Source organism: Labeo rohita, chromosome 7 (assembly GCF_022985175.1).
Source record: "Labeo rohita strain BAU-BD-2019 chromosome 7, IGBB_LRoh.1.0, whole genome shotgun sequence".
Lineage (NCBI taxonomy): Eukaryota > Metazoa > Chordata > Actinopteri > Cypriniformes > Cyprinidae > Labeo > Labeo rohita.
In genome coordinates, this window is record NC_066875.1 from 31,377,592 (window position 1) to 31,394,724 (window position 17,133).

General features: G+C 36.9%; 1 protein-coding gene across 2 annotated transcripts; it reads right to left on the reverse strand.

Annotated features, from left to right (window-relative positions):
• Window positions 1-679: 679 nt before the first annotated feature.
• ctdspl2b (CTD (carboxy-terminal domain, RNA polymerase II, polypeptide A) small phosphatase like 2b) lies at window positions 680-17,125 on the reverse strand. 2 transcript variants are annotated; one of them, XM_051115526.1, is made up of 13 exons: window positions 15,625-17,125; window positions 11,208-11,392; window positions 9,501-9,630; window positions 8,018-8,167; window positions 7,599-7,823; window positions 7,206-7,299; window positions 5,678-5,789; window positions 5,501-5,587; window positions 5,202-5,264; window positions 4,968-5,047; window positions 4,445-4,571; window positions 3,778-3,873; window positions 680-3,612 (listed from the first exon to the last, which is right to left on the reverse strand). In XM_051115526.1, exons 2-13 carry the CDS (start codon window positions 11,367-11,369, stop codon window positions 3,547-3,549), a joined length of 1,392 nt encoding a protein of 463 aa, XP_050971483.1. In that variant the 5' UTR covers window positions 11,370-11,392; window positions 15,625-17,125; the 3' UTR covers window positions 680-3,546. The 2 variants fall into 2 exon arrangements, 1 of the variants encoding a protein (XP_050971483.1); XR_007828119.1 differs by lacking the exon at window positions 680-3,612 and having other exon boundaries at window positions 4,973-5,047.
• Window positions 17,126-17,133: the final 8 nt, after the last annotated feature.

Sequence of the window (17,133 nt, forward strand, 5' to 3'; positions counted from 1 at the left end):
CGCCATTTGTGGGTGACTTACATTGTAAATTCGTTTTGAAAATTTACATTTAAAAATTGACAATAATTTAAGTTAATTTGAAAATTACAATTATTAATATTAATTTGGTTGGTACCTGATATTAGAAAACTTATTTGACCAGCTTTAGCTGAAAACACTGTAGTGACAATCCATGGTAACTATTGTTACCATAATACATTTGGCAGATGCTTTTTTCCCCCCAGAGTAACATTCTCACTTAAACTACAGGAAAGCATGTAAATGATCAATTGAGAAATCTGTTGTAAGACAACATTGTTTTTAAACTTCAGGGTTCCCACACCCCTTGGCCTTTTGTACACAAGCTGATGATGTACTGGAAAGCAGAATAGATCAAAAAATAAAAATAAAATAAAAGTCACTAAAGACATTTCTATTTCATGACTTGAAAATTTTATTTGTTTCCATGACCGTTACAGCCCTGGAAATAGCAATTTTCTGGTTCCTTGATTGTGGGAACCCTGAAACCCCTTTATATACAAAATGTGTAGGTAAAGTTTTATCTTAACTCCTTTTAAATGCATTAACCTTAAACTGCTCGAACTCAAGTGACATTAAGGCTTTCAGTTCACTTTTGTGAAGTTGCATCAGATTGCATCAATAAGATGTCATTTATGCTGACAGAGTCACACAAAATTGATACAAGTCATAATCATTTTCATAAAATCTCCTTGATGTTACACACCATTTGATGGTAAAATGAAGAAGCAGAAAAGACATGAAATACAACCATCCATTCTTAAGTATCTAACATGTTGTTCTGACATAAGCTAACATTAAAATAAAAGAGCATGCAATTTTCCAAAGACTTAATTTCCATTATATGAACAATCTTAAATAACATGTTTCAGGAAATGACATTTAGACCTAGAGTGTTTCGCCAATGCAGCTCAAGGACAATCGCAAGCCATATGGCTTTCCAAGATGAAGAGTAGAAAAGAAAACAAACCTGAAACATTCATCTGCAAAAAAGTGCCTCGATTAAAATCCCAACTCTCACATTGCAGGCTTTTTACATGCGGAGAATGTTCAGTGATTGTGCCAACTACATACAAAGGTACAGTAAGATGAAAAACTAAAAACTGATGACAAGTTAGATCTGCATTAATACATTTGAAAATGAATACATTTTGAAAAATAGATATGACATGCCTTTTGGAATACAAATAATCAAAAATACAAAAAAGATTTTCCTTTAACTTTTTTTTTTTTTCATGAAGCTGCATGTTTTTAGTACAATATGCTTTGTACAAAAGTAATCCACATTACAATGAACTGCTTGTACATATGAAACCTCTGCATTATGTTTTACACTTAATACACTACTGCTCTTTGACAATCATACAAAATATTTTTCTTTGTAAGAAAGTGCCAGGGCCTAACGGTAGTTGCAACCCACCTCCCAACATCTGAGCTATCATTCTGGACTAAGGATGCCTTTCATTTTTTTGCATCAATGTAAGAAGGAATACTTGACACTAATAAAATGCTACTTACTATGTTTAACCATGTTCAAAATGTACATGCAGCCATTGCTGAATCGGTCTATTCTATGAGAGAAATACTGTGCTTGTGGACTCTGTCAAACAGAAAAAACAAATTGTCAGTAGAGCAGGATCCTTGGGATCACAATTTGTCCTTCCTCTTCTCTTTCAATTGGGAAGTACCACAGGATATTTAGAATTACACTATGAACACCTTGCAATTCATTTTTATAATTACAATTTTAAAAACCATTTAAAAAACACTACATGAGAACATTTTTCTTTACTGCATACCAGATGTTTTCTTTTTTTAAAAAAAGGCCTTATAAAAAAAAAAAGTTGAAAAATTATATTTCCAGCAAAAACAAGCAAAAAACCTACGACAGGGTCACAATACAACGCAGACAAATGACGAAATCAGTGATTGTCTATTACTAAGAATGACCCATTTTTCAGAAAACTGTAAACACAAACAGCATAAATGGCACCAGCGACATGAGTAGAAAATGAACATGTTCATTTCCAAAACAAAACCATTTACAAACAGGACACAGAGCGGAACAAGAGAGAAGGGAATACAACTAGCCTGGCCCTGCTTTACTCACCCTGAATGGCACTACTGTAGTTTCAACTCATACTCTGTATTTGAAGTATCGCGTATAACTGGAATTGAAAAGGCAATATGAGAAGAATGGAGATGAAGAAAAACGTCTTTTTTTTGCAGTATTATCATCCCTTACTCTCAGGCTATGGTGCATACTCATTCATCTAGCTTATGTCACACAATACCCCTTGACAGAGCTAAACCCCCCCCCTCCCCAGAATGAAAGAAAAACCACAACATCAGGCGGTCAGGTTTAAACCACAGCGATGAGACTGTTCTTATGCTGGTGCTATAAACAGGGCTCTACCAGGCTTCAGCCCTTCATATTTTCCTTTGCAATTCAGTTAGAATAGATTAGCTCTGGGCACATGCTACATTTAACTCCAAAAGTTAACATGAAAATACTTCCATGTAATGAAAACATAAAGGTGACATCTCTTTAAAGAACACTAATTCAAAAAACTAAAATATTAAAAAAATACACAGGCTAAATATGAAACAATAAGAAGCAAAACGGCACTTTAAAAAAAAAAAACAAAACAAAAAGTAATAAAACAGTAGCGGATAAAATACCTTTTTGAGGTGCTACTAAATGTTGTTGGCTCCTAAAAGGCGAATAAATATCTGTGGAGGGACAACAGCTAAAAGCTGCAGAGTTCTGATGCATTGGTAGGAAACTTCTTATTTGAACTATTTAAGAATTTAGTCACTGCAAACCATTCTCTATAAAACAGACATCACTGGGTTAAACCATTCTCAATCACACCATATATAAAAAAAAAAAAGTGATTCCACTGGGTTGAAAAAACACATCATTCATGAACAGAACAATAATCTACCCAGAACATGCTCTTTGAGAAATGAACACAATTTGGCAAACAAAACAAGCCAGTAGTTGAGAGAACACTGATTTGAAGTAAACACCAAGCAAAGTGTACAGATGGGGAGGAATGCATACTGAAAACATAAATGAAAAATGAAACTTAGCATAGAAAAAAAACAAAAAACAAAAACAAAAAAAAACATTCACTCACAAGCATCTAACTTCTGTCAAACAGTATGATTTTCTTACTGGCCATTCCTGGTGAAATTGGTCAAAGCCCAACAGTGTCAACCAATCCCACTGAAGCACCAAAAGACAACATGATCCTCTTCTCTTCTGACTGCTACACATTCAATTTGTACTGGATGAAACAACTGAAGAGACCACACAAGAAACTTCAAACCCCTCTGACTGCACAAATGGCAAAAAAAAAGTGCCGAAAAGGGTGTCATTTTTGTATGCAATGAAAATTTAGGGGAATTAAAAAAAAAAAAAAAAAAAAAGTTAATTTCAAAATTAAATGGCAATGACGGTGTAATGCAAAACGTATATCTGCATTAGTTGTCTTTGTTACTGTCCCGTCCCACTATGTGCGCTCAGTCAGGAGGAAGGAGGTCATGAAGCCGAAACCGTTCGCGAACATGTGGCCGCACATCCTCATTCTGTGGACGGATAACAATGGAAAAGTATGATTTGCATTTAGGCTCATTCATAAATTCTTATTTTAAAAATAAATGAATAAATATTACACTTGTATAATGCTCACAGGGACATCTTGAAAGGAAAATCAAGGAGAACTAACATGTGAAGAACACATTACAACATACCAATTCCACCAGTTTCTCCAAGAAAGGTACCAGCTTCAGAAGTTCGCTGTCATTCTTGTCCATAAACCAGCTCTCAATTGGGATCCCATTGGAAAGCTGTGAGTACAACACATGGGTTGGCAATTTTAGTTATGTAGATTTTCCTTCATCTCTCTAAGGTATTTCTTAAGTACACACTGCTGTTCAAAAGTTTGGGATCAATAAGTTATTTTTATTTTTTTTATTTTTTTTTTTTTATAAAAGTTGTCTCTTCTGCTTATCAATAATGCATTTATTTGATCAAAAGAACAGGGGAAAAAACAGTAAAATTGTAAAATATTACTACAATTTAACATAGCAGTTCTCTATTTTAATGTACTGTAAAATATAATTGATTATATTTATACACTAAAGATAATTTATTGATGCAAAGCTGAATTTTCATTATCCTTTACACCAGTCTTCAGAGTCACATGATCCTTCGGAAATCATTCTGGTTTATTAAAAATATGCTGATTTATGTTGGAAACAGTTTTTGCTGCTTAATATACATAGTATTTTAAAAAAAGGGTGATTGTCACTTTCTATTAAAAGTATGATTGATCTAATATATTACAATATAAAAATAACATAAAAACACTCTTAAATTGTAATTAATTTCACTAAAAGGCAACCTAGATCCGCTCACCTGATAAGCAAAGGCTTGTGGTGAGTTATCAATAATTATCGTCTTGGACAGATCCCGTCCAAGGATATTCAGATCCTTAATGTAGTTTCCTTGCACACATACACAGTGCTCGCGAAATAATCGGTGCCTAGAACATGTTGGAAACACACAGAGAGAGAAGAACGAAATAAATCTCCAGGCCCAGAATCAATAATGCATTCAAAGCAAAGGGTTGACACCTGAGGATGGTGTGGAGTTTACATGTGCCAGAGTCCAAAGCTCCACATCTACTCCAATCTCTCAACCCCTCATTGTAACCAAACCCTACAAAGAAACTCTGCACACCAATGACAAAGCTAAGGCAGAGTTACCCAACAGTTGACACCCAGCCTAATTTTACTCTTAGGAGTTTTTTTTTTTTTTTAAAGAAAGGAACAGAAGCAAACAAAAAAAAAAAAAAGAGAGATTTGTTTTACTTTAAAGAGCAGTGTCATAAGAGTTTTTAAACTGATTAAAACAAAAGAAAAATAAAAAGTCCACAGACCGCACCAGCTGTTTCCTCGGATCGAGAATGTTCAGCAACTTGTCTGCATAAACTTTCTTAGAGGCAGTGAAGAGAATGATCTAGAAGGGAAAAAGTCAACAGTGGAACAACTTTAGTCCACTATGAAGAACAGATGTTACTTAAGCTAGAGTAAAACATTTCCATGTAATATCATCGCTTATTTAGAGAAAAAGTATGAGAGGTTATGTGGAGTTAAACTGGAATAAGGCTTACCTCATAAATCTGTGACATGCGTTCAAGGAACTCTCTGAAAAATGGCCTCAACCGCACATAAACCTAACAGAAATTGTAAATTAGAATTCAGCTGCTAAGAATACAGGATTTTGGACCCCCAAACAACAGGAGAAAAAAAAAAAAAAAAAATTCACAAATTTCAAATGACTCAACATTAGAGACTTGCTTAAGATAATAGGCTCCTGGACACTTAGTTTCTTAAAATGGCTCTATAGCCCCCTCTAGTGTTATGCTATTGACAAACAATGTATTAAAACAAAGACAGCTGGGACTTATACCTGGTATATGACATCTTGGAAGAGTACAGGAAAGGTTAGTGCTGCATCATCCAGCTCATTCAAGCTACAATGGACAAGAGTTTCATCCTGTGAAAGGGAAAAAAATAATAATGAGAATCTATGCCAAAATGAATCCCTAGTAGCAAGAATGAGTCTTCTGTGGCGTTTAACACTGACCAGGTCAAGCACCAGGGAAAACTCGGGAGTGCTGCGAGTCTTCAGAGGGAGCGCAGGTTTGCGAGTTAGCTGCTCTTCTGTTAGTGGAGGTACATGTTTGATGAAAAAATACCTGCAAACATGAATATAAATGCCTGCTTTTAGACAAAATGCTTAATCAAATACAAAACAACACTACAACAATTCAAATTTACCTAAAAGTTCTAGTTCTTAAAATGTTAATGGGGGAAAGCGTTTAAAGTCTTCTTATATTTGGCTTTTTTTCCCTACCAAAGGTACTTTATACCGTCTACCAGATAGAAGTACCTGAAATGAACTACAAAGAGGGTGGGAAGGATCGGTCACAATACTTAAAAGAACACTCCACTTTTTTTTGAAAATACTCATTTTTCAACTCCCCTAGAGCACTTTTAGCATAGGTCATTGAATCTGATTAGACCGATAGCATCTTGCTCAAAAATGACCATATACAATAATGATATTTTTCCCATTTAAAACTTGACTCTTCTGTAGTTACATCATGGACTAGGACTGACAGAAAATGAAAAGTTAAGATTTTCCAGGCTGATAAGACTAGGAACTATACTCTCATTCTGGCGTAATAATCAAGGAACTTAGCTGCCGTACCATGGGTGAAGAAGGCGCAATGATATTACACAGCGCCTGAAAGTGACCGGCACTAAGTTTATGTAGATGCAGAGTTGTAGCCGGCGTAATATCATTGCTCCTCCTGCACCCATGGTACGGCAGCAAAGTTTCTTGATTATTACACCGAAATAAGAGTATAGTTCCTAGCCATATCGACCTAGAAAATCACAAGTTTTAATTTTTCGTCCGTCTTTGTACACAATGTAACTACAGAAGAGTCAAGTTTTAAATAGAAAAAATACAGAAAATCTTTGGTCATTTTTGAGCGAGATGCTAACGGTCTAATCAGATTCAATGATCTATGCTAAGCTATGCTAAAAGTGCTACCGCCAGACACGGAGGTTGGCTGAATGGATTCAAAAATGGTAAAACTCAACTGTTTAACTCTAGGGGAGTTGGAAAATGAGCCAATTTTCAAAAAAAGTGGAGTGTTCCTTTAAGGCTTTCCTTTTTTCTTGCCACAGTATAGAGGTCAAAAAGAGTTGTGAGTGGCCTACCAATAATTTTGCCCACCTGATTTATAATCCCTGAAAGTCCGTTATTGTATTTAGCAGAAACATAATTTAATTAAGATACAATGTTACAGTCAATCTCTGTACCAAGATATTTAAAAGATCCCACCTGCTTAACTTCCCCTCATTTTAGTAACACAGGTTTAGAAAAGTATGTGTGCAGTGTCAGCACCACAGCAGTTTTTTTTTTTGAATATTGCTGTAGCAAATTGTGCCGATTTGTGTGTCAAAAACATAACTATACAGAATGGGCTTAACAACCAGGGCAAGCAATAATTTGAACAACTGTAGAAAAAAAACTTGCAGGAAAAAAAAAAAAAATGTATTGTTAAGCCATGAGCACAGACTTTCACCAAAGGTGAACTCACGGGTCAAACACTTCCCACTCCTCTTCATATGATCCTTCAGCTGGGACAGTGATGGAGGCATCCACATACCCCCCCGTTGCAGGAGAGCCAGGAGCTGAAACAAAAAAGGAAACTGCGTCAGTATATTCACCTTACCGTCCAAAAGTTTGGGGTCGTATGATTGTTATAAATATTTGAAACAAGCCTCTTCTGCTCACCATGCTTACTATTTAGATACAATTTAAATGTATTCCTGTGATTACAATTATTCTAGTCTAAAATAAAAAAAAGTCTAAAAATCATTCTAATATGCTGATTTGGTGCTCCAGAAACATTTCTTATAAATAAATGTTAAAAACGGTTATTTCTGTTTCAATTTTGGGCTTATGTGAAGCAATGTCATGTCTTTCACACCTGTAAGAGGAGGCAGGTCAGAGTGGGGTGGGGTTTCACTCTCCTCTGCAGGTGTGTGAGTGGAGGCTGGAGGTCTGAAGGCCGAGGGCATGGCACTGGTATAGAGAGGGACACTTAGGGGCTCTTTAGATGTGGCAGTACTGGTGGGCATCTCTTCTACTTGCTCCATTTCTAGCTGCTTCACAATCTCTTCTGCCTCCACTGCCTGGCCTGGGGAATCCGAGGCTGACGTGACAAGATGAGATGATAGTGAAAGAAGGAAAGAAAAAACATGTCAGCTTAGGTGATGCATTAATCTGAATAAAGGTTCAACCGTGAAGTTTTTTTACACTCATCCAAATAAACTGTTATCAGGAATCCAACTTTGCTATGCCCTATTTCCAAGCGATAACACTATTGAGCAATGTTTTTCATCTCACCATTTTTATTTGCTGGTGAGAAAAAATTGAAGACAGGAGAGAAGATGGTTCCCAGCAGAGTGGTGCGGGGTGGACTGCTCACAACCTCCTCAGAGTCCTCCAACTTCCCGTTAGGCTTGACAGGCTTACTCGTGTCATGGTTTGTGGTTTCTATAGGACAAAGAAGAGACCATTTAAAAAAGAAGTTTACTTTCAGAACAAAAATGTACAGATAATTTACTCACCACCTTGTCATCCAAGCTGTTCATGTCTTTCTTTCTTCAGTCGTAAAGAAACTATGTTTTTTGAGGAAAAAAATCCAAATCTCCATATAGTGAACTTCAATGGTGCCCATGAGTTTGCACTTCCAAAATGTAGTTAAAATGCAGCTTCAAAGGGCTCTGAAAGATTCCAGCCGAGGAAGAAGGGTCTTATCTACTGAAATGATCAGTTATTTTCTTGAATTGACAATTTATATACTTTTTAATCTCAAATGCTGGTCTTGTCTAGCTCTGCGTATACTCTGTGCATTCTGGTTCATGACAGTTAGGGAATGTCAGAAAACTCCCATCGCATTTTCTCCTCCAACTTAAAAATCGCCTACATCGCCATTTTACCTTTTTTTGTAAAGGGTGTTTGACCCTCCTTGCACGTTCACTTTGTAAACACTGGGTCGGTACTTCTGCAGCGATGCAGGATGATTTTGAAGTTGGAGGAGAAAATGTGATGGGAGTTTTTCGACATACCCTAACTGTATTGAACCGGAACGAACGGAGTTCGCACAGAGCTAGAGAAGACAAAATTGTGTGGGTTTTTTTTTTTTTGTTTGTTTTTTTGTTTTTTAGAAAATAACCGATTGCTAGATAAGACCCTTCTTATCTTCTTTAGAGCCCTTCTGAGCTCCATTTAAACTGCATTTTGGAAGTTCAAACTCACAGGCACTATTGAAGTCCACCATACGGAGAAAAATCCTCAAATGTTTGCCTCAAAAAACAATTTCTTTACAACTGAAGAAAGAAAGACATGAACATCTTGGATGACAAAGGGGCGAGTACATTATTTGTAAATTTTTGTTCTGTAAGTGAACTCCTTTAAGTCCCCAACTCCATATGGGTTTTTTACTCTATAGTTATCACCCTCCTTCAACTGAATGCTTGATACTGAAACCATAGACTTCATTTGTACTTTTGATCTTCTAGTTATTTTTTTATTTGATTACTACTGTAGCAATTTGTTTCTTTAATGCCTGAATATTTTAATCATTTGAAAATCTTTGTTACTTAAAGTCTACATGCCACTGTTTTGATTTCATTTGTTAGTATTTATTTATATTAATAAAGAACTGTGTGTTCATTGGCATATTAGTTTTTGCTGTTGTAATGGTAATGTCAAATCATGACATTTCACTGGTAATAATACTAATGATATTTTGGTATAACAACAGCTCCAGTGCCGACTACAGTATCAGTTTTCATTGTTATACTAGAGCACACAAGGGACTCACCTCCATTGACAAAGCTTCTTCTGCGAGCCCTATAGATGCTTTTCCTCTGCAGGTCATTTTTCCTCTGTGGGGTGGAGGTGATCAGCTCGCAGCTCAGACGATTCCTCTTTGCTGGGTTGTCCTGCTCCACCTAAATTACACGTATATTAAAACAAAGAAACAAACACAAAATCCCCCCTTAATAACTTTTGTTTGTATTGAAGAATATACAGTTTTTGAAACTTCTGGAATCATGACTAGTTTAAATAATGTAATATAACGCATTAGCACCAGGGATGTAACAATAAAATAATTTTGTGGATCAATTCTGCGATTTTTCGAATACATCGCAATTCTCTCTTGAATCAATTCTGAGCTTAGTTTTAAACAGCCGTACTCTGCTTGCTTTCAGTTCCTTATACACACATCACTTGAACTTAAAATTATCATTATCATTATCATAAAAGCCAAGGTGCAAGTACATTTAATTAACCACTTAAGTTTCTCAGTTGAACGCACAAGCGTTCTTCTTGGCGAGCATTTGAGTGTCCGGTTAAACACTAACCTAGAGGGTAAAAACTAAGCTCAGAATTGATTCCAGAGAGAATAACAATGCATTCGAGGTGAAAAAAAAAAATCCCTAATTTGATCCATGAATTGATTTATCATTACACCCCTCAACATTCCCAATTTCTGTGCATAAAAAAAACAAGCAATGTTTTAATAATTATCACAGAAATATACAGAAGCATTAGAATACTGTGTGGGACCGTAGGGGGGGCCTTTGAGTCAAAAAGGTTGAGAACCAGGTTGAAACGTAATATTTTAAAATAAGACAAAAGAACGGTTAAAATAAACCAAAACAACTACAAAACAAAACATTTAGAAAAAGTGATTTCTAGACCATGAAAAGTCATGTAATCACTCTAATAAAAAGTAAATAAATGTTTATGTTCTATTTTTGTGAACAACTGGGGGCCTTAGGGCTGGAATATGCTACATGACTTTTAAAATCTGAACAAATTTTAAAACATTAGGCATCACATACTTGCCAACTTTGTAAACAGTTACAGAGAAGAAAAAAAAATGGTCATAATACACTAAACAACTGAAGATCAGCAATCATCCTAGGAGATTTGTGACAAATGAAAACAATGTGTTCTAAAATGAACTCAAAATCATAGTCTGAAGCTTAAAAATGTTCTTTGACCATCACATACCACATTTTCAATGAAACCTGTCAACTCAAATCTGCAGACTGGCTCTGACTTTTGGCAACTAACATCAACTATCAATCTGAGGCAAAAATTTGGCCAAGAGTGTATTTCTGCGTTTAGTGTCAAAAAGGTTGATATCCACTGCCCTAAGTCAAACTGAGGTGATCTAGAACCCAAACAAGAGAACCAAATACCTTAACTGGACACAATATGTGAAGCCCTGATTCTCTCGCTGCAGACTGCATGCCTGTTAAAGCCTACCCTACCTACTGTCATTATGTGAGCGCTGTGGAACCACAGCTAAAATTAGAACAGGACTGAGCTCCTCAGACAAGCAGCGGCATTCCACCATGCATTTCTGGGGGAATATGACACCAGGTCTTGCTTGCATTCTATTCTAGAACATTCTGGGCTGCGATAATCAAAACCAAGAAAAGAGGTGCAATGGTCCGGATCTGTCACGCTCAATGAGCTTGTGATAAAATACAGACACAGGCTGCTAGAGGCTCACCTTTATGGAACTTCCATGGATGAACTTCTTGATGCTGGACAGAAGGCCCTTGCTATCACCCGAACACTCCTCCATCTCTGAGTGCTTCCGCTTGGTTCGGGCCGGGCAGGGCCTGCGGGCGAGGTTCGGCTGCTGAGAAGCCTTGCGCATTCTCAGCCTCATTTTGTTAAGAGTCACATGTAAGACTGAGGAGAGAAAGAAGACAAGATTGAGAAGCTCATACACAAAATACAGAAAAGACCACAAAGCTGCACAGAGAAAAGAGGAAATCACTCCATTTAGCAACAACCTTGAAAAGTTCAACTACGCTCACTGGTTCTCACACGCAGGTAAATGAATCACACTTTTAATGGTTTTGAATGAGTTATGGTGCTTAGCTCGGTTTCTAAAAGCGCAACACTTCAGCCAAGAGCTCTAGCCACAGACATCTGGATGTATTCAAGACAACGTATCCTTCAACTCGGTTCATCATTCAGTTGAAGCACCTCCACAGCAAAGCACTCTCAACTACAAGTGCACTATTATTTCCCAAATACAGAAGAATTCTGAATGGACTCGCTTTTGGATGGACCTCCTTTCTTCCGATTTTGTGCATACAATGAAAGTCAGTGGGGTCCAAAACAACACTGGACCCTGTTGACGTTCATTGCATGGACATTAAAAAAGAAACAGAAAAAGAAAGTCTCAGGAACAGGTGTGAAACAACACAAGGGTGGGTATCATGAATTTTCATTTTTGGGTGAAATATTTCTTTAAGACCTGCTTTGGCAAAACTTGGGTAAAATGTAATTGTCCTTTTCTGTGTTATTTTTGTGTTGTTAAACAATGCACTAACAAAGAGAAAGAAAGGTGAGGATATCACAGATCAATAGCAAGCAGCAGTTTCTTGCAAGACACAAAAAAAGAAGAAAGAAATGAAAAAAAAAGGACGGGGGAAAAAACAGCTAATGCTTTCCTGATGTGGAGGAAGTGTCCCTCTCTTCTTTTAAGGCAACCTGTACATCAAGGGGGGGAAAAATAATCCTCAAATTAACTATAGCGCTTGGTCGTGTGTCCCACCTCCTCACGGTGCGCTTATGTAACAACTGACCACAAATGTGCTCCAGCATTTGTGACCCGTCAGGAGTTACGCCATCTCTGACTGTACCGTCCCAATACTAGCTATGAACAAATCTACAATGATTTAGAGAAAAGATGCATATTAAGCAAAAGAAAAACTTTTTCCAAGCTATCAATGGATTTCCAAGGAGCCTGGAAAGCTGTGTAGATGTAACAACATGAAGTACATTGGAGTTGATTTCCTACATCTTCCCAGATGCCTTTGTAATTACATGCAGGATACACTGACACACAAATATACAGAGAATCCAAATTGCACTGAACATGATAAGAACTAACTGCCTACAGAAAATGAGTGTTATACATTTAAGGAGAGGAAAGCAAAGCTCCTCCTGTGACGGCTGCACAGAGACGCAGCAAGGATGATGAGACGTACTGCAAGCATGGAAGCGTGTAAGAGACAGGAGAGGAGAGGAATGGTGAAAAGTAGAGAGAGAAACGATACAGATGGTAATCCATCTCAGCTTTTTCCTTAACCACCACAAATGGTGACTCATCCACTGCCTCGAACAGACATCATGCCAAGACAGCTACCTCAAAACACTGAGCAGCCGAAGCCTTTCTTCTAGAAGAACAGAGGCACGGTGACATTCAACAGTCTTCAACAACACAGTAAGATTCAATAAAGCTCAATACATTTCTGGTTTAACTAACATCAGCAGACATTAAACACCCTAAATGACAGGAAATAAAATGCATATTTTTAATACATCAAAATTGATAACCGCAACCATTACAACCATGTGACCCCTCTGACCTCTTCAATCACAGCAGGTTTCTGAAAGTCAACATGTTCTGACAGCAAAAAAATACATAAATTAATTAATTAATGAAGAAAATAAACACAAAGTTGGTTTGAAACAAAGACATGCCCTGACAGACCAGCAGCAAATCCAAGGCTGCTGACACGTTTCCAAGAACCGATCCCTGAGGGGTTCTTTTTGTCTGCTCAGTTTGGCTCTTACATATATTAAAATGACTATTATCGCTCTGCGAAATCTAGACCTTTACACTTTACACTACATTATAAACCTAAAAGTGTATCTGCTGAACATGAATATGTTATGTAATGAATTAGCATGACATGTCAAAGAACACCACAAAACGTCCTCACAGACAATGTTGGTAACCTCTCCCATTATAGCCTGACAGCTAAGACAAATGAACAGTGGTTCTCTTCTTGACTGGGGAACTTGGGTCCACTAGCAGGCATCAGTAAACTTTCAACGGGCCAACAAAATGTATGTGAAATTAAAAGAATGTTTGAATAGATTTTGTTTTCATTTATGCACTATTACAGATAGTACTTATGAAATGACTTCTTTCAAAATATCATTTTCAGTTTCATTTTATTAGCTTTATGTAATTTGTCATTTCATTGGTTTGTTTTAAAATATACTTGAAATGCTTATTGCTTTCAGTTTCAATTTTAGTACTTAGTACTAATTTTCTCATATTCATATTTCGTAAGCATATTTTAATTAATTAAAATAACTTACACAGTTTTAGTTTACAATAACACTACACTGTGAACTTTATAAAGAGTGAACTCTTTCTGACCAGTGAATCTGAAGAGCAAAAGGTTTGATTTATAGAGTTTCTAAACTTCATAGTTACATTTTAAGAACAAAAAATTAAAAGCTGCAACCACGAATGTAACACATACCAAGCGCTCACAATTCTTTCATGGCAGGGTGCAACCTTGGCAAACTATTATTTATCTATTTATTTTTAAAAAAGTATGTTAAATTAAAAGAATGTTTAAAGTTTTGTTCTATATTAGTTTATTTATGCACTAATATAGTAAATATAAAAGAAAAGTTATTTATGTATTTTTGTCATTTCCTTAGTTTGTTTTAAAATATAATTGAAATATATATTTATTGTTTATTTGCCAAGACAACATTTCTAGTTTTCAGCTTGAGTTTATTATCTAATATGTGACCCTGGACCACAAAACCAGTCATAAGGGTCAAGGTTTTTTGAAATTGATATTTATACATCATCTGAAAGCTGAATAAATAAGCTTAAATATAAACATTTGAAAATCTGGAATCTGAGGGTGCAAAAAACAAAACAAAACAAAACAAAACCTAAATACTGAGAAAAATCGCATTTAAAGTTGCCCAAATGAAGTTCTTAGCAATGAATATTACAATTTAAAAAATTAGGATGTGATATATTTACAAAAAAACATTTACAAAACATCTACATGGAACTTGATTTTTATTTAATATCGTAATTGTGACCCATACAATGTATTGTTGGCTATCGCTACAAACATACCCATGCTACTTATGACTGGTTGTGTGGTCCAGGGTCACATATTTGGTGTACTATTAGTCTAATATATACTTTTTATTTAATTTAAGAATACAAACTGCAAGTTATTTTATATTTTAACTATCGTTTTATTATTAATTATATTTTGTTTTTAACCCCCCACAAAAAAGGAAGAACACATTAAAATATTGCGATTTCTAATGTCTAGTTATTTTATTATCTTGACAGTGGTAGTTTCCCAAAATTAAAAAGTTTGTAAACAGGCAATTTGTTGTAATTTTAGCATTATTACAACATGACCCCCAAAAAAAAAAAAAAAAAAATCCCTGCCTCTGTAGGGCCCCTTCAAATATTGACATGACAATGGAATGACAATGGTTGAGACCAAAGCCTTACAGTCAAATAACCACAGTCAGTCCTTACAGAAAAGGAAGAAAAGAAAGAAAAGACATTAGGTGCTGCCACACCGCACGCCATAACTGATCAACCTCATCAAACACTTCAGAAATTATTAAGTTCAGCCGCTGGAAACCTGAACAGTGTCGTGGTGGGCGGGAAACACACGCTAAAGAGATTCTGTACGGAAGACGAGCAACTTTCTCACGATTTCCCTGTTTAGCCACACATTAAGAATAACTGTTTACACAACGATTGCATGACTCCAGAGCCTAAAACGTAAGATGTATTTTTACATGCAGCAAACGCTCTTGACACATCTGTGCATGTCTATCTTCAATGTAGGACACATACAAGCATTCTCTCCGTAGGAAACCTGTCTCTGGTGACCCGCTATTACTAGAAGAAGCCTCCTGTGCCACTCAAAACAACCGGCTGCATTCTAATGACAGAGAAAGCGCGGGAACGACTCGCGAAGACGGCAGCTGCCTGTCTGAGCATATAGGTGCTACAAGAGCAAGCCGAACCACAGCGAAACATTTCCGACCGGAGCGAACGGACGGGGCTGTTTTAGGGGGACCCTATCGCCAGAAGCAATACAGACTGGGTAGTAACTTACTGGACGAATCTCCGGGGATCGAGTCGCAGGATAACGGTCGATTTCAGGGCTGCTGACACTTGCTGTTATTCTCGTGCCTCTTCAGACGAGGTTCACCTCTGTCCTCCCCGCACCTCTGGACGCCATTTCCCGCCTCCGTACCCACACAGTCAACGGCAGGTACCCGGATGAAGAGAAGAGCGAGCATGCGTCCTGCGGCGCGCGTCCCACACCCCCTTTCTGTTGTTCCGAGTATCAAAACAATATTGAAGCTTCGCAGTGCGACAAGTTTAGCTTACAGTATCTATTTAAAACACACCACAGCAGCGAGAATCACACATACAATGTGCTTTAGCCAAAACGCAGAGCGGAGAGTAATTCCGTGTCAAAACGAAGCTAGTGTCGGCATTTACCAGGTGGCCCGTCAGGTAAACTAACAAAGATGTCAGTAGCATTGTAATGCCTTTTTATTTTTCTGAAAGGTATGTGGCTGTGATTAATTAGCGTATTAGGATAGCAGACTAACTACTAAATGTGTGCTAGCATAAGCATCAAATGTACTTATGCATAGCACATCAACAAGCAGCCAGTAAAAATAGAATGAGAGCGCGGGGTGTATGAGACTAGAAGGAAAGGCACGTTCTGGTTGTCATGGCAATACCGTTACGAAGCACTTCGGCAGAATGTCTGTATATTCCTGAATGAAACGAATTCCAGTTCCATTCTATTTCAGATGCCATCACATGATACGAAAGCGTTCCATCTAGATACATAGAACTATTTCTTCTTAGAACAAATATTTTGAAATGTGGTGAATGTAGGTACAAGTTACACGTCCTTAATGTAAACAGACAGTAAAACTGTATACAGAAAAATCTTTTATTGTTACCGTAATGTAATCATTTATGTTTGTAAAGCAGCCTGGGACAAATTAATGACGATTTCTGGGTGTTCTTCTTGATGCTACTACTTCCTATACTTCAGTCACAGTGATAGGATTTGTACTTTTTCCCAAAACAGGACCAGTTTATTTGAAATATAGAGCATTTTGTTAATTGTTATTCTTGGATTGCACTGCACAGCTGTTTAAGAGAGCCCAAACACCCATGTGACAGATCTCAAAAACAATCACAAGCTATTAGAGTACATTCAGTATGCCAACCCTACCAAATTTTGCTTGATTATGAAACAAACACAAACAGTTAGGTCTATGATCATTATTTCCATTTGAGAGTTTAGCAATTTTACAGCATTCCTTGTCACACAGATTCCTCCTTGTATGTACTGTACATCTAGAGCTACCAGTAAGAAAGGAAGCAGGCCAACAGCTGTGATGAGTTTAGTCTGTGGCACCGAGTATTGCTTTTTTCCATTTTCTTGATGATCTACAGGCTGATTTACAAAGGCTGCCTTTCGCATGCAACAATGTCCTTACAAGACTCCATGTGCACTTCTGAGTGCTCCTTCAGAATTAGAAACAGAGTAGTTAAAAAAACAAAAAAAAACAAATGACTGGCCAATTGGTGTCAT